The sequence below is a fragment of the Lathamus discolor genome, chromosome 10, assembly GCF_037157495.1.
Source record: "Lathamus discolor isolate bLatDis1 chromosome 10, bLatDis1.hap1, whole genome shotgun sequence".
Taxonomy (NCBI): Eukaryota; Metazoa; Chordata; class Aves; order Psittaciformes; family Psittacidae; genus Lathamus; species Lathamus discolor.
The window spans coordinates 16,974,815-16,992,571 of NC_088893.1; the positions used below are offsets into that span (position 1 = coordinate 16,974,815).

The 17,757-nt window shown below is 45.6% G+C and overlaps 1 protein-coding gene across 4 annotated transcripts in view; it reads left to right on the forward strand.

Annotated features, from left to right (window-relative positions):
- KLHL3 (kelch like family member 3) overlaps window positions 1-17,308 on the forward strand; it is a 46,437-nt gene extending 29,129 nt beyond the window's left edge. For 3 of the 4 annotated variants that reach the window (XM_065690787.1, XM_065690788.1, XM_065690790.1), the window contains 10 exons: window positions 1,549-1,658; window positions 6,337-6,453; window positions 7,325-7,474; window positions 9,931-10,048; window positions 10,549-10,746; window positions 11,544-11,645; window positions 13,915-14,043; window positions 15,931-16,071; window positions 16,265-16,408; window positions 16,661-17,308. In XM_065690787.1, the coding sequence (XP_065546859.1) occupies window positions 1,549-1,658; window positions 6,337-6,453; window positions 7,325-7,474; window positions 9,931-10,048; window positions 10,549-10,746; window positions 11,544-11,645; window positions 13,915-14,043; window positions 15,931-16,071; window positions 16,265-16,408; window positions 16,661-16,689 (1,238 nt within the window). In that variant the 3' untranslated portion in view covers window positions 16,690-17,308. The remainder of the gene's footprint in view (window positions 1-1,548; window positions 1,659-6,336; window positions 6,454-7,324; window positions 7,475-9,930; window positions 10,049-10,548; window positions 10,747-11,543; window positions 11,646-13,914; window positions 14,044-15,930; window positions 16,072-16,264; window positions 16,409-16,660) is intronic. The other variant, XM_065690789.1, reaches the window with a different exon arrangement.
- The last annotated feature ends 449 nt before the right edge of the window (window positions 17,309-17,757 follow it).

Genomic DNA, 17,757 nt, shown 5'->3' on the forward strand with positions numbered 1-17,757 from the left:
ATTTTTACTTGCTTCCAACTAATAACAAGAGATCAAATGTCTTTCTACTGCCAGATGCTGGTCCAGAATGAATAGGAGATTGTGTCCAGAAGTCAGAGTGCATCCAGCTTGCTGTGTGGGGAGCATTTCCTGCTTCTCAAACACTTAAGGCCAGAAGACTTCATTAGGTCTTACTTCCAGCATAATAGTGTTAAACTTTATCCAGATACTGCTATTTTTAGTCAGAGCCTTTGGCTTAGCTGTGGTGTGTTGGCGCCCATCTGACCAAGTGGGGTTCATGGTTGGTGCCCTCAGCACCAGCATTGATGAGGAGTTGTTCAGGTGTGATCTTCAAAGAGCTCCTTTTCATGCCAGCTTGTGTCCCTGTGGTGCTGCTTTTTGGCAGGCTAAAGACTTTGCAGATGTGAAAACTAGAGACAGATCATGCTGCTGAGAGAGCTCTTTGGATAAATGAGCCTGAGCTTCTCGAAGCTGAAGGATTAAAGCTTTAGAAAAGCATTTTCAGACAGTGTGTCTGAGAGTCATGTTTCTGTATTTCGACCAAAGATAAATGCGACTCGGCTAATGGCAGGTGAGATTAAATTGGCGTGTATATGTAACACATTCTTGCAGAGCTAAAACTGACTGCAACTGCCTAACAGTGATTTTTACCTGGAAATTGCTTTTTAAAAGCAGTTCTTTCCTAGTGCCCTTTGGCTAGATGGGAAGCTTGCCAGACTTGATGAGCCTTTTTGGCCCTATATTGCAATCAGTCATAATTCTCCCAGTTTGGGATTATAAGCAGTGATGTGTGGCTCCCAAAGTTACAGCCTGTAGGGATTTAGAAGCAAAAAGGGAGAAAGAGGGATTTGTTCAGTTGCAGACTTCAGTGGAAAGGAAGAGATGCTGGGGAAGATGGGTGCTGGGGGTTTGGAGCAGGAGAAAGGTTGAATTTACACATTTGGGGGAAAGAAGTAAAAGGTGGAAGGAGAGAGATACTGATCCTATACTGATTTAGCGGGGTACCCTGGGATCCTTCACTCTGCTGCCGAGTGTATACACCAAACTTTGGCTAATTCATGTTAAAGATGGGCTTTCCTTTGAATACCTACAAATGTGAAGGACCTGGAGTCTCTCATCCATGTTTGAGCAGGTCTAATTCTGTTCAGCTCATTGAAGTGGGCAAGAACTGAATTTCAATGTGGCTAGGTTATGTGCTATTTCAGAAAGGCATCGTCTCTTCTCAACTACCACTTCTAAATCCTATTTGTCACTTTGCAAAGGTACTTGGAAGGTACTTGGTGGCTTTGCAGAAAGCTCAGTTCCCATCTCATGTCATCTGTGAAAGTGTCTCCTGGGGCTTGTGTTACTTGCAATAACATCCCATTTCTTTAACCTCCTCTGAGGCTGTTTTGTGTTTCTGTTCCACCATGCAGCCGCAGCGTGTCGCTTGTCTCTGGTGCTCAGAGCTGTGACAGCAGCAGCTCTCTGAATGCTGTAATCCTTCTGTTGGCTTGGAACATGGATTTCATTATAATTTTCTGTTCCCCCTTCTCATTTGTTGAACAGAGCAGCACTTCCCTGAGGTGATGCTGGGAGAAGAATTTCTTAGCCTTAGTCTGGACCAGGTTTGCAGTTTAATATCAAGTGACAAGCTCACTGTCTCCTCCGAAGAAAAGGTATAGTAAATTGTATAGCAGCACGCAATGTAAGCATGCCTGAATGTTTCTAGATCTTACACCAGAAACTATTCTCATGTTACGCTCTTTAGGGGCTATTTTCCAACAGACTGCATGGAAAGGAAAACTAAAAATAATGTGAATCCTAAACCCACATAAAAATGACCTTCACTTGCTTGTTCTTTGCAGGAAGTAATGATTTTCAGATCCGTATCACTTCCAAAAGCCCTGGGGGCCAGAACAGAATACCTTCCCTCTCTGGAAAACTAGGAACCTCCCATCTGCTCTTGTGTAAATCTCTTGTTACCTGCTGTAAAACCCCCCAAAAAGGTGAATGAATTTCGTTAGGCCAGGGAGCGATATTGGCTTCTGTTGCATATCAGACAGAACTAAAGGAGACCAACCAAGAGGGAAGGAAGGAAACATTTTTCTAGCATCATCAGTATTTTTAATGGAAGATGGGAAAAAAAAGGCACAGTTTGATGTTATTTTGTGGTTGAAACGTTCAGCACACCTTGGGTAGCCTGTAGTCCTGGGAAGGAAGGTGACCAGTGGTTACAGCACTTGGTGAACACCAGGTCCTGGCCCTTTCTCTTCAGTGGGCTTCTTGCATGACCTGTAGCAGGTTTCTGGGTGAGGTGTGTGCCTCGAGCCCTTCAGCTCACCTCCAAATTGTCACTGTGAGGAGATGGACTCTTGTGGGAGGCTACAGGAGAGCTTGAAGGATTATGGGGCTTGTAACTTCAGGACCCTTGTTGGATGCCTGTGGGATGAGGCTGGACCTGGGTGTGCTTGATAGCGTGTGCACCCATCCTGCTCAGCCCCTCTGGGAGCAAGCAAGAAGGTGCTTGGGCCCATAGGGACCACAAAGCTTGCCAGAAAACCCACAGTACATGAAGGGCAAGTGCTGTGATGCTTCATTCACATCCTGAGCCAGCGAAGTCAGAGCCTTCAGGAGTGTGCTTCCACTGGTGTATGTGTCTTGGTGGGATGCTGTGAGGTGCCACAGAGGCAGTACCAAAAAGGGAAAAAACAAATGGCACGAACTCAAAGCAGAATCGTTTTGCATGAGCCAAGCAGCCTGCAAAGGGAAGTGCAAGTTTGGTACCCAGTCTTCCCAGTGCTGTGCAGCATTGTTAAAAAGCTTTTATTGGCCTTGTGCCCAGAGAAATCAAAGTGCTCCCTCCCTCATCTGAGCTTTATACAACCAAACCCAGTATTTCTTTAGCTGATTGTAAAAACTGAGAATGCAAGGCACTGGAAGGAAATGTAAGCATAAAGCTGCACGTTCAAAACAACAGATATGAATAACAGGAGAGAGGCAGAGAATGGGATTGGAACATAAACATGAAATATGTGCTGGAGTCCAAAGTAGGCTGAAAATTGAGGGCAGAATCGTAGGATGCTGTTTTATTTTAGCTTCACAAGAGACAAGCAGTTTCCCTGACCTTTATTCTTCCTATCTGCTAGTGTATGGTATGTATTATAAAAAATAAATAGGTATATATATAAAGGTGTATGTGTGTGTGTATATCTGTACATATACACATATCTATGTGTATACATGTGCACATGTGATGGATAGACAACTATTTTAAGCAACAAGATGTACGTAGATAAATACTTCAAACACCTGAGAGCTAAATTGCCTCAGCCAGATTCCACAAGAGTCTTTCTGGTTCCTGTCCTTACCATGTCTCTCACATGTACTGCAGCCTGTGAGCCAGAGCGTTGCCATCTCTGGGTCATTGGGAAGTGCTATAGCTGAGTCCTGCCAGGGCCAGAAGGCAACAAGGCGACAGAGGGAAGTATTGCCCTTAAAATGCTTTGAGACTTATGTGCCCAAGAGCTTGTGTGTTCTCCCCTTCCTCCGCCACCCTCAACTAATGCCAATTGGCCTGATAACATATGTTCTTTATCTGCACAAATTTTGGCATACTTGTATCTCTAGTCCCTCAGGACTACAAAAACTCTCTGCTACCACAGCAATCAATGTTAATTGTGAAATAATGACATTTCCCTGTTACTCAAAGGTTATCCTCCTTTCTCTCCCCCTTGCTGTTGCTAGCCTCTGCAGCTGCACAGGCCCTTTCAGCCCAGGGCACAGGTCTATTTTGGTGCCTGCCTGCTCTTTTTGCTCTAGATGAGTACTTTGAAGACAGCTTTATCAGTGCCTTCTGCACCTGACCTAATAGGCTCGTTCATTATAGCAGTGTACACAAGCAAGGAAAAACTACAAAAAATGATGTTTATTCCTATTTGTTAATGATGTGTGAAAAGGAAGGACTTCAGCCCTTGGGAAAGGGCTCCTGCCAACTGAGTAGTGACAAAAGACATTTTTAAAAGGGTTGGGTTATTTGGATTGGGGATTTAACACAGACTCCAGCAATAGTCTCATAGTCTCATAGGCTCATGCTGTAGAAGCTGATGCACAGTTTAGTCCTCCTAGGAGTATCTAACAGCTGGATTTTTGGCTGAAGAGACTGGGACAACATCTGGCCTTGCTGTTTGCTCAAGTATTGTGCAGAAAGGGGGTATTCCAGGCTTTTAAGTTTCCATAGAGTGGGAAAACTGCTTCTTCCAAGCTTGGGGCTGCTCCTGCATCCAGGCAGGTGCCAGGCACTAACCCAGCCCATGCTTCTCAATGAAGCCAGGTGCAAAGCTGCTTTCTCCCATCCCAGCCTGGCAGTGGGTCTTGCACGGCTGGAAAACCCCATGTCCCGGGGGAGCAGCAGCTGCTTGGGGTCTGCAGTGGGCGCAGCAGTAGTGGAAACAGATGTGGCCTTTAAATAGACATGTTGCTGTCTTGGATTAAGATTTTTTCCACCCCCTTCTCATAAAATTAGGAATTGGAGCCAATGGAAGGTGCCAGAATTTGATTTTTTACAAATCTCTGTTATTTTTAGCCGGGTAACATCAGTGTATGCCTAACCCAGGAGCAGCCTCCAGCACTGAGAAAGCAGTTTATTCCTTGTGCACATTTGCTTTACCTTCCTTTAAGACTTGTTCCATGTCGTCTTGGTCTGTAACTGGGTACATCCCAGTCCGGTGTCCTGTTCTGTGGCTCAGCATTTGTGCAGAAGAGGTTAATGAAAAAAGCCTGTTTGCTGGCTGAACATTGGCTTTTATGCCCCTTCCACACTGATCTGCAATTAAAAATCTCACAACAATGTGGTTTCTACTTTAAATGCCTCATAGCCAAAGCGAAATGGTTTGTTTGTTTTCATTTTAGAATAGGTTCTGCAGTAGTTATTTTCCTCTGCAATTGCTGGGGTTTGATTACACAGATCCCTGTTGCTCATCGCAGTGTCCTGAATTCCAAACAGTTCAGGAGCATTTGTTGGCATAGGAAATGAGGCTGGTGCTTTACTGCTTCTTTAAAGTGCATAGTATAGCCTAAGAGGAAGAAATCCCTTTCTGCTCAGCGTCCTTTGTGGGAGGATGCTGCCTCCTGCAGATTACATTTGCCAGCAGCAATTGGGGACCAAGAGATGGTGCCCTCAGTTCTGGTTAATTTTGTCAAATTAGTGGGCTTGGACCAAACAAAATGATTTCCTGGGGAGGGATGGAAGGAAAGGGGAAAAATACCTGTGCGTATTGGCCTGATCTGTCAAACAGAGGGAAGCTGAACCATGGGCGCTTGCTGAGTCTGCTGGGGTGAAGAGCCAGCGATGCTTTTTGGGGGTCCTACAGGAGTGGGCTGCTCAGCCCCCTATCAGTAACCAGGTAGCGAGAACACTTGGGGAGGGAATTTTGCCTCTTGATGTGAGTTAAGGATTAGAAGTGCAATGATCCAGATCCTGTTGTGCAGCATCAAGGCTGCACCGGCCCCTCTCCTTGCCTCGCTGGATGTTTTAGGAAGCCTTTCCTGCTCCCAGTGACGTTTTTAGGCCTTTCTTCTGGAAGGAGTGAGGCTCATAGTTACATAAACACATGCATATTCATGCAGGAGCCCATGTAGGACACTTATGTCTGTTCACAGCACAGGGCTCTGCGTGGCTCCTGCTGCATGGGGTTGTTCATGGTCACGGAGTCCAAGTTTGGATGCTTATCTGAACCGGTTGGATCTGGGAGTACAACTACATTTTGGTTCAGACCAGAACTCCAGCATGCCCTTGTTTCCTGAGTATTTTTAGCAGTGAAATGCATCCAGCCCAGAGGCAGGGGCTTTTCTGTGCATGGAGAACTTGTCCTGAAGGCTTCTTGGGTGTTGGGTAGAGGGACAAAACTGGTGCAGTGATTAAATATGATGGTGAGTGTAGTGTTTTACCGTGTGGCCGGACTCCTTTGGGAGGGGAGCTCTCTGTTATCAGGAGTAATTGTTGTGGCTGATTTAATGAATAATGTCCAGTGCAAATGTCAACAGGCTCATTAAGTTTCCTGGCTGCCTTCCAGTACTAATGTCCAAGAGGTATATGATTGTCCTGGACACACGCTTAACTTTGAGAGTAGTGCAGCACATCAAGATGCGAAGTTGCTGATTAATACGCGTGGTCAGCTCACCCCTTCGCTGCCGTGGTGCTTGTGCTCTGTTCATAGTCATGACTTTTTCATCTGTTTGATAGAGATCTTGCATGTCCTTCCCTTGATAACTTAAAATCTCAATGCTTCTGGGTTTGGGTAGGTGCCTGTGCAGCCAGTTCTCTCTTCTCTGTTTAATTGTGCTTTATGTGTGTAGGTCTTTGAAGCCGTTATTTCTTGGATAAACTATGAGAAGGAATCTCGCTTAGAACACATGGCTAAACTGATGGAGCACGTTCGCCTGCCCCTTTTGCCCAGAGATTATCTCGTACAGGTTAGTCTAATAAGTCTAATGCTTGCATTTACGCTGCTGGTAGCTCCTCAATCAGTGGCTTGGCTGTTTGTGTCTGAGATGGGTAATTCGGCATGTTGCTGAGTCAGTAAACAGAGGAATAAAAGGGAAGCTGGGTGAACTCTGAAATCAATGTGTGTGTGCAGAAACCTTGTAGTAAATGTGACAGTGCTGAGAGTGGAGCTTCTGCCTCTCTTGGTAGAAGCATTTAGAAGTTAATATCTTGGGATTCTGCACCAAGCTGGTGATGTTACTTGAGCAGTTTTTCCCCTAATGCACAGGTAAATTTAGCTTGATGAAAACACATTTTGTGGTCATTTTGGCTTAAGATGTGTTCCGTGCTTAGAGATGGGTCGTGTGAGTGCGGGTGAGATGCTCACTGATGTAGTCGGACTTAGAGATAGTTCTTGGCAAGTTAATTCCTGGGATCTGGGCCTTAATAATGAGCTGCAAATCCCCAAAGAAGGGGTTGGCATACAGGCTCTTCGGCTACTGTGCTTTTATCATGTGTCTAAACAACCAATAGAGTTGAAATAAAATGAACCCATTGTGGGGTTTTTTTCTCTCGTCAATATGTTCCGATTGAGTGAAAGGTATTGCCTCTCCTTAAAAATTCTGACTCAAATAAAAGAAATTACCTATTTTTGTACCCAGATTCCTGGTGAATTCTCCTCTGCGGAGATAAATGTTTGGCAAAGGGTGGTAAAATTGAGGGAGCATTGCTGTTTGTGAGTGACACTGAAGCTTGGATTTACTGCTTGTGTTTCTTTGGGAAGAGGTGGAAGTCTCCTTGTGACCTGTGCCACCAGGTACTTCAGTCTGAATGATCTTTCATGTGTGTGCATGTTCTCAGACAGTTGAAGAAGAAGCTTTAATCAAGAATAACAATACCTGTAAAGACTTCCTTATCGAGGCCATGAAATATCATTTGCTTCCTCTGGATCAAAGGCAACTGATCAAGAATCCCAGAACAAAGCCGAGGACTCCCGTTAGCCTGCCAAAGGTAAGATGGGTTTGTTGCTTTTTGTCACCTCACACTGTTACTGGTGGCATTTTCTGTCTTTGAAAGGAGCTGGCTTTCTCACATCTCACTAACTCCACAATAATCCTTTGAAGTGTTGTACTCCCTCTTCTGGTACTGCCTGTGGCCACCGAGGATACATAATTGAGTTCGATGAACTGAGTTAAAGCCGCAGGGGAAGCAATATCTCTGCTCCCAGGGGCAAAGGTCTGCTCCTCAAACATGCTGTCAGCCACAGCTGGTTTTGTGAGTGGCTTGAAATCACTGACCCATGGAGTGGCAGCGGGCAGCTGCCTGTAGTGCTCAAAGGGTTGCTCGAGGTTTCTGCTGGCTTGTAGCACTATTGTGGAGCCCTGCTGAGGAGGGTCACGGTAGGTGTCTTTCCTTTTCCCGTATCCATAATCAGAAGCCAGGAAAGCAGGAAACAACAGCACCCAGACCCATGGGCAGGAAGTCTGAAGCAGATTTTAATAGACTCAAAGCAGCTACTGAATAAATAATCCTTGTTATTCCCTGCAATGACTCTGCACGTGTGTGATGCTCTGTCCACTGCTTTATTAGTGAATTAAAAATGACAACAGAAGCTGTTTTCCCTGTGCCCCAGACATAAACGCAGTTTGGCACAGTGTTCCTCAACAGACTGTTGCTGAAGTTAATAAGCATTTTGGAGATTGTAAGACATCAAAACCACAGTGTACTGTTTTTCTAAGCACAGATTATAGGAGCCTGGGTTTGTGAGATAGTGTACGAGATCTGTGCTGTGAGGGGCTGTTAAGATGTTTAGATGTTGGACTGTCCATTGAGAAATTGTGCTTCTGCAGAGTGTGTTGGCATGTTTTTTCTGCTGTCTGCTTGCTGGTGCTGAGATGAAGTTGGTAGAACATAGCTTTGGGGGTATCATGAAGGGCTGTTGTGACCCTTGTTCAAGGAGTAAAGTAGGTAAGAATAAAACAAACAGTGAACCAATGAGTTCAGAGGTTCTCAACATCTACAGCATGACCTATGAGTACAACCCCAAACCTTCTGCAGGTCTGTTCTCCCTTTTTAGCTGTAAAGAAAGAGAAGGTGATGATCATCCAGCAATCCTGTTACTGAGAGACTTTCATGTGGTCTGTTGGTCCTGCTGGTGAGGGATTAGCATTAATTCTGTAATCACGCGAAGCTTTCCATGGAAGGCTGTTACACAACTCATAGTCAGGCTGCTAATTTAGACTCACTTTGCTTCCTAATGTCATGTTCTCATCGTTGTAGATCAAACAGCTGCTATTTTCAGGCTCTTCACATGCTTCAAATTGCTGTCTAGCTCTGTGCTTTACAACAGCCCAGACTGGAGTTGAGCTTGTTACCCGGGTGATCTCAAGTGACAATCTTTTATCCCCTCAGCTACTCACAGCTCCCTCGCAGAGGCTAAAGCCAGTCTCCCATCTACTCTTTGACTATATCTGAAGCCCTGTTATCTTGCTTCTAGCTTATTGGCCTTGTAAAAATCAGATGTCTTGAGTAGTGTTTGCTCCTTCTGATGTGCTGAGGCAAGGGGAGCAAATGCTCCCTCTTGATAGCAATGGAGGGTTGAAGGAAATGTGTTAAGAACAAAGTGCAGATTGAGCTGTTTGTAGGTTCAGGTTGGTTGGTTTGCAGTGCCCAGCTGGGGCACAGCAATGATGCTGAGTGCAGGTTCCTGGGACCACTGCAAGTCAGCAAGTCCATGGGGAGTTTGTCTTCTGGTGGCAGACAGGGCAGATTTGGGAAGAACCACACTGCATACTGTCCACATCTTCTCACTTTTCCACCAGTGTCCCCATTTGCTATTGCTGGGAATGGAGTCTGGGGCTGGGTGAACCTTTAGCCTGACCCAGCAGAGTAGTTCTTTCATTCCAGAGGTTGTCCTTGATCACCTTCACATAGATCTTCCCTATGTATAATGAATTTGGGTCTTAATTACTGGGTTTGCATCAATACGTATTGCAACCAGAAGCCTTAATGAAGCTGACAAATCACTTCCTTCAGCAGCCCAGCACCCTGGGTCTTAATAGTCCTTGTGATACCCTTGAGTGTCATCTCCCTGCAGGTGGCAATACAGCTGCGAGGCTTTATTTGCTAAGTGGCATCGATTGTTTTTAGCACCACCATAGAGGTAATGACTAAACACTGGGCTGGCTGTGGGAATTACACTGGGATCTGCTTCACTTCAAAATACTTATGCAGAGAGCCTTGCATGTACCATGGTGCCAAAGTGGTTTTGTGTTTCATGGGGAAATAGGGCACATTGCCCACCTTGGAAATGGTAAAGAAGGTTTAATGGGGCTGCCGTATTTAGTGTGCATTAAATTGGAGATAACTTGTTCCCTCTTGGAATAGAACTGACTGAAATAGGTATTGCTGCAGAAGCTTGTAGTAGGCCTGCAGCATGTTTTTAGCTCCTTGCCTTCCCTCTCCAGGTGATGATCGTGGTGGGTGGGCAAGCACCCAAAGCCATTCGCAGTGTGGAGTGCTATGATTTTGAGGAGGAGCGGTGGGATCAGGTTGCTGAGCTTCCCTCCCGGAGATGCAGAGCAGGTAACGAGAACTTTTGAAGCAACCTTCTTTGTTTTCCTAGTGCAGCTCTGCAGCACTGGATAGAGGTCACGCAGTCATCCCTTTCAACTAGCTTTCCTTGCTGGTTTCCTAGTGAAAATCAAAGGAGCTGAGTCAGTCCCTCTGAGTGCTGAGGAGTGGGTGATGGAGAAGATTTGTAAGTTGAGAGTGTTCCCCTGAAGACGTCTGACAGGGCTGTGAATGTGGATCACCATCTGGTGTTCTCTGTGCCCCAGAAAATTACTCATTCAGGTGTGAAATGCCTCTGTGCCTTATGATGCCATTTATTTATGTGCATTTCACCTTCCATATGACACATATGTTTGATCATACTAGGTTCCAATGCTCTTAACCTGCAGAAGATGCCAAGGACATGCCAAGGTTCTGCTCCTCCTCCTATCTTACACATTCTGACAGAGGTCTGATGACACTTCCCAGACTGTTTGTAAAACCTCTGTAAAATCCCTTTCCTCTTTTCTCAGGTGTGGTGTTTATGGCTGGCAATGTTTATGCTGTCGGGGGCTTCAATGGCTCTTTAAGGGTACGGACTGTTGACGTGTACGATGGCGTGAAGGACCAGTGGACATCCATAGCCAGCATGCAGGAAAGACGAAGCACCTTAGGCGCAGCCGTGCTCAATGATCTCCTGTATGCAGTGGGCGGCTTTGATGGCAGCACTGGTAGGTGATGGGGCAAAAACCAGGCAGTGCCTGACCTGACAAATGTGTTCAGAGACCCCTGCAGAGCTTTAGTGAGATTCCTGTCTCCTTCCTCTATGATTTGTAGAGAAAGAGCCAGGGACTGGGTTTACTGCATGTTGTAACTAACCACGTGCATGTTCTGACCCATAAGTAGTAGCAGGGAATCTCACTCTAGTGTTCTTCTTTAGTGATACAGCTCCTTCAGTCTCATTCTCTGTGTGAATATGCTTTTTCTGGACTGAAAAGGGATTTTTCCTTGTTTTAGTTATATTTTTCATAGCAACACGTATAAAATGCCAGCATGGCACCTTGTGGGGTATGTGTGGCTGGGATTTTTCTTGGCATAACTGCATGTTTAGATTCACACCTCTGCCTCTGCTCTAGAGCTTTGCCACTTGGTTAAGCCCTAAATTATCTCAGCTGGTGATGAGTACAATTGCAACAGGGTTTGGGGGTAGTTTCTGAACCTCTGCATGGACATTTTGAAATGCTTGAAAGGATGTAAGACTTCTGGGCTTGGTATCTGGACTCTGCTCCACCTTGGTGTCCCCAGCACATTGCAGGCTCCATGGGGTAACAGTATTTCCAGCTGCTGAAATGGCATTGACACATTGGTGCCAGCCTGAAAGACGAGGGATTAGAGAATTGGGTTATAGGAGTGGGGAGGGGAATTAGGGGCTTGGGAGGAGGTGGAAGGCAGATGAAAGTGCAACACCAATCTTTTTTTCTTCTCTTTTTTTTTAATTAGAAAACCTGTGTATCCCCTTTTTAACTAGGTCTGGCATCAGTTGAGGCCTATAGCTATAAAACCAATGAGTGGTTTTTTGTGGCTCCCATGAACACAAGAAGAAGCAGTGTTGGAGTTGGAGTTGTGGAGGGTAAGAAAATCAGCAGCCGTGTCCATCAAGCAAATGTTACTGTCTCAAAGGGAAGCCTGAAAGGTTGAGTGCAATAGGAGGGAACTGCAGGGACTGTTCTCTAGACTTGTTGGTAAAGATTTATTTTATATGATGTAATTGCTGCAGCTTTTCCCATTCTTCTCTGTATCTTAATGAAAAATCATGTGTAGCTCTCCAAGAGTCTCAGACCCATGTCAGCCCAGCCCATGCCTCCTGTGAATGCCATTAGGTGTGTGCAGGATTCTTTCAATCCTTATTCTTCCTGGGCAGCTTCTGGCTGGTGAAGGCAAATGGTGACCTGCAGTGTATGCTTGTGCCATCAGGAAAGAACAGGCTTAAGTAGGAACCTTTTCTTCCCTTAGCACAATTGATTCTGAAGCAAGCGAAAGGGGTTTTCGACCTTGTCTTTAACATGGCATATACCAGTTTGCAATTAGTACAGTGCAGAGCAGCTGCTGGCAAGAGCCTTGTTATAAACTGCACTTTGAAGTGGTTTGGTTTGACCTGTTTGTATGGGGAATACCTGAAGTGTGCTTATGTGTATATGTGAGAAGAGGGAGGGAGATAAAGTCAGAGTAAATAGTGGTGGTTGTGCTAAACTTGCATGTTTATTTCACAAGCATCTCCTTCAAAACTGGCCCATGAGTGAAGTGCTGGGCTGCTGGGAGTCAGTGGGATTTGCTATGTGTGTTTGTGAGAGGTGCTTTTCTATGGACACATTTTCTACTGGAAACGTGAAATCCTTTCCCTTTGCTTTGTTTGAAAGTGCAAATAAGTGTTGCACATGTTGGAGTCCCTGAGAAAAAATAATGAGAACATGTGGTGGGGGGAAGAGTTGATCATGTTGTAGGGTACAAGCTGCAGCTTGTTCATCTGAATGTGATGAAGATTGATCTGATATATCTGTGGGCACTAAAAACATCTAATACTTGATGCCAGCCAAGGAGCTTTATCTTGTCTTGCCCGGTCTGGCACTCTTGCCTTGATTCATTGACTAACACCAGGTGGGTTGAACCAACAGCACAAATAAGAGTTGGAAATGTTTAAAGAGACAGGAAGATGCAGAAGGAGCACAGTCGCAAACCTGATCCTTGCAGACCTCTCCTAATGATCACAGTGTGAGGAGGCTGTAAGTGGATCCGAGGGAGAAAGAAAAGAGCTGGCCTGTTCTTGGAGCTTGTAAACATCAAGGAAAGAGGAGGATGCAAAAGCATAAGACTGTAGATGATCACTGCTGGTGGGAGTCTCGTGTGTGCAAAGAATTGCATAGCTCATTTGTGGCCAGGCTCTGCTGATATGGGTTGAAAATTGTTCTTATTCATGTGTTTTGAACAAAAAATGGTGTTAGAATTTTCCTATATATTTGTCAAACTTTGTTAATGGTTGTTTGCTGTAATGAGGCCTGGTTTTGAACCAGAATGCCTTTGTGGTAGGTACTATGATAAAGAAGCACAGAGAAACTCCTCTGCCCAAGGAGTTTACTGCCTAAATGCAAAACAAGCTGATAGACGATACAGGGAGACAAGGTGAGAGTATCAGAAAGGCCTGTGAAAAGAGGACATGGTGAAGCATCAGCCTTGCTTCATACATGATGTAGTTCCATGATACCTGATTGAGACCAGAGAAGCGTGTTAGTTGTATGTTATTCAGCTTTCCTTAAGCTGAGGGTAGGGAGGGACAAATATCCCATGCTGAGAGGGTTATCTTCTGTGTTGTGATCACTTGGCATAGGTGCACCGGCTGGCCTCAGCTGTGCTAGCAGCATTGGTTGCTTTGGATTTGGCCCAGGTTCTTCAAGATCACGTCTAGGCTTCCATGAAGGTATTAGATTAACGTATGAAGCTGTTGCATATTTATTGCTCATGTGATACAGTAATTAATGTACAGTATCGACCTTTGACAGCACACCTTGCCTGAGCAGGAGGAAATGCTCAATCAGCTTTGATGTTACCTCTTCTCCTGGGCCAACAAGTCATTAGGAAAACCCTCTGGGCTTTTGGCTTCTAATTAAGCTGTTGTGTTGTGTTGTTTCTTTGTCTTAGTTGACAGCTTTAATGGATTTAAATACAGTCATGTGAGTCTACTTCAGATCCTTCCACTAGGATGTTCCCCAGGCATCCCAGCAGGTTTAGGCACATCTCCCAGGGCTTCTGTCAACCAGGATCTGTCCTCACCTGGAGCTGTGAGGCATGATGGTGACATAAATAGCTGTAGCTGTAGCGCTGATGCCAACGTGTGTCTTTTCCAGGGAAGCTCTATGCCGTGGGGGGTTACGATGGAGCATCCCGTCAGTGCCTTAGTACCGTCGAGCAGTACAACCCGGCCACCAACGAATGGACCTATGTAGCTGACATGAGCACTCGGCGCAGCGGGGCAGGTACTGGCTCCAAGATGTTTTCTTAAGGGCAGATGATCACTGGGTTCTCCTCTGCTCATGGAAAGGAATGAGAAGGGTGTTTTGGCATTGCAGGGCTGGCAAATGCAACCTGTTATTTCCATCCTTTCCCCATGAGAGGAAAAACCATAATTGCTTGGAAGATGTGTGCTGCTCTCCTGACTTGGTTAAAATCTTGCCAAATTGAAATGAATTTCTCGATTAATGAAATGATGTTCAGTGTTTCCAAGTAGCCTTGCTAACAGATGCAGCTCACTTGTAAGCTAAAAGTCAGCTTTCCAAATTGCCAGCTGCATGCTCAGCTGGGGACTGGAAAGCCAAGCTGCACCTCCTTCTCTCCTATCATTTAGGGGATGTCAGATGGGTTTTCCTTTTAGATCTTCTCTGCAAGCACCTGGTGGGTGCTTTGCACCACAAAGCACATCTGCACTGGGTGGTGTGCTGATCTAGCCAAGGTAACAGAAATAATCTCAGATTGTCCCTGCTAAACTAGTTTTTCGTGTACCTTTTGCTGGCAAGAATTGGTTATTAAAGGAAAGGACAGGTTAAAAAAGAGTTATATTCTAATCTTGATGGTTTCTTACTTACTATGTGATGTTAGACTAGGTAAGCACTTTTCCTCTCTATGGCTGTTCCTGTCTGAAAGAGATAAAAGCTTTTATCCATTGTATTTAAAATGATCTTCAGATATGTATGGTCCTGTAGCCCAGTGTGTGCAGAGGGTCCTTCCTGATATCAAGGCTCAGAGTTCTCATTGTACAGCATCTAAAGCGGCAGTTACCTGGAGATGGCCAAGCCTGGGGACTGAGATGACCCTGCAGGTTAAGCTGTGGTGGGAATTCCTTTCTGAGCTGGGCACTTGAGAGGCTGCTATCCACATATGGTCTTTCTTTCCTCACTCTAATACCTTTTCCATAACTCCAGGAGAGGCAAATGCAATCACACACTGCTGGTTTGAATTCAGTTGAAGAGGTTTCTAGTATCTGCTTGATGCTTAAACCTATCTCAGTGCAAGCTTTCAGGAGAACAGAATGAGTATCTCGTGTTGTTGACAGCATGCTGAAACACAGCAAAACAGTTTGTGCCTGTAAATGGATTTTAGTGAGCTGTCATTGTTCGAAACACTGAGTGCTGCTTCGCAAGTCCATCCCCATGTGGCAAGTCCAGTATTAGGGAATTTGTACTCACCTGCCAAATAGCCTTGCAATTCTCTGTTCCCAGCCTGAAAGCTGAGCTCCTCAGGTTGTGGTTGTCACCCAGATGCCCCTCCAGCAGTCTGTGGGGAGGGGATAGCCGGGTGCCACTCATCCCCAGTGGTGCTGCAGCGCAATGTGTCTATTGTACCCCTCCATCACTGAACCCGTGCTCAGTGCTGGCATTGCCATCCCGATGCTGACATCTAGTGGAGGTGAGGACTAGTGTCCTCAGCTCTCTGGGGTGATCCCAAACCTGGAATTAGGAATCAGGCTAAAAGCAAAGGGCTTCATGACAGAAAAGAGCAGGCAGATGGAAACAAGGTGGGGTGGGATGCAGTGGTCAGGGATGCAAAGGGAAGAAAGAACAAGTCTGTCGGAAGAATTTGAATACAGGCAGTTAAGTGTTGTGGGACTAGATTTGATCTCAGATAACATCTACCTGAGAAAAGGGCACAGCCCTGGAAGACAGGACATCTGCCAGGGGTTACTGTGCAGGTCTGCTGTGGTGACACTCATGGGTGGGGAGTTGACCACATGCTGGATGATCTTGAGGTACATGTGGCCCATGTTTTGGATATGCCTTGGAGAGGCCAAGGCAATACCCAGTACAAGAACCAGGGCTATACAGCCCTTTGCCCTGTACACTTGGCTAATGCTGGGCTCTGTTTGGCAGGTGTTGGTGTTCTTAGTGGGCTGCTGTACGCTACCGGAGGGCACGATGGCCCCTTAGTAAGGAAGAGTGTGGAAGTCTATGATCCAGGAACAAACACATGGAAGCAAGTAGCAGACATGAATATGTGTAGAAGAAATGCAGGTAACCCCAATAATCTGTTCTGTGGTGTTTGGTTCAGTTATCTGTGTGGGTTTTAATGTGACTAATGTGCTAGTGTTGTAAGTGATGAAAGTGGAAGATGAGGGATCTGCTGGGGGATGAATCAGAACACAGCAGGTGATGTGCTGTGGGAGATGAGTTAGCCCGTATCTAACCATCTGCGCTCTGCTTTGAGGTGTGTGTGCGGTGAATGGGCTCCTCTATGTGGTGGGAGGAGATGATGGTTCCTGCAATTTGGCCTCGGTGGAATACTACAACCCTATCACGGACAAGTGGACGTTATTACCGACCAGCATGAGCACGGGGAGAAGTTATGCAGGTAAATAGTCAGTGGGAGAGCTGGTAATGGCTGGGGTCATTCATAAACTCGAGGGCTGTACCTCTTGAAGCTTTGATCTTACATTTTGGTATGGTTTATGTTGCTTTCAGCAGAGGAAGCTTTCATAGAAATGGTAGACAACTCTCTGCAGGCTTGTTGTTGGTCTTTAGGTTTGCAAAAGGACCTTAGCCACATCACAACCCAGGAGCTTCTCCTGTGATAACTGTGTCTATCTGTCCATCCTTACAACAGGTGTGGCTGTGATTCACAAACCCTTGTGACACACGGGTAAGCCAGTGCGAGGAGCAGAAGTGAAGTGGATCCAGCTGGGCGGTGTTGGGAAGATGACTGACCTCTGACTTGACCCATCTCATTGCTGTTAACGTCTTAACATGACCGGTGATGCATTCCAAACATCATCTGCTCTGCGGTGGATCACGTAGCAAAGCGAAAATCCCTCTGGGGACATGTTCCATGCTAGACACGAGGCGTTGCTTGTTATCTGTGGTGCAATCAACTGTTCTTCTCAATGGCTAGTGTCCTGAGATAAACACTGTGCTTGAACTGCAGGCACTGAGTTTCTTGTGTGAAACAAAACTGCTACAATTGGGCACGTGAGTAAAAATGAACATTCTGGGTTTCTTCACTACTGATGCTCCGTGCACATTATCTTGTTGAACTACTTCCTGTGCCTGGAGGGTGGACTTTAGTACTGGGAGAGGAAGCTTCTGAGTGCCAACTGAGAAAAGCAGTCAGCAGAAATGAACTGGAACAGGGTGCTCTGGCTTGAGTGTGCCGCTGTCTCAGTCATACGTTTGTATATGCCACTGGACTACTGTATGTATCCCTGAAATGCTTGTCGTGTGGTGGAAATAAATACCATGTGATTTTTCTACTTGCCATGAATGCGGTTTGCTGTACGTGGTGGGACCTGCTGGGCAGTGCCTTCCCTGGGGCTGAACCACACAAAACTTGGCAACCCCACAAAACCCGTGCTGCTCTGATGGGGTTTATTGCTCCTGTGAAACAAATGTTGCTTGGATAAGAAAGTATTCCCGACCCATGTATTTCAGCTGTGCTGAAAGCCCCAGTTCTAGCTCTGTCCAGCATCTCAATGCCATTTCATAATAGAGCATTTAGATGTTAAAAGAAACACCTTATGGTGCCATTAATGTAAAGACATTGCGTACAGTGAGAGCCCTCTGTCACCCAAGCAGGGATTAATGAGCCAAGCAAAATACCTGCAGTGTTTTAATGCTTCCAGAGATGGAGATTAACTAATCACTGTCACTGTAATTGCTATTTTTATCTTGCCCATACTGAAGGTGTTCCTCTGTTAGTATGAAGAA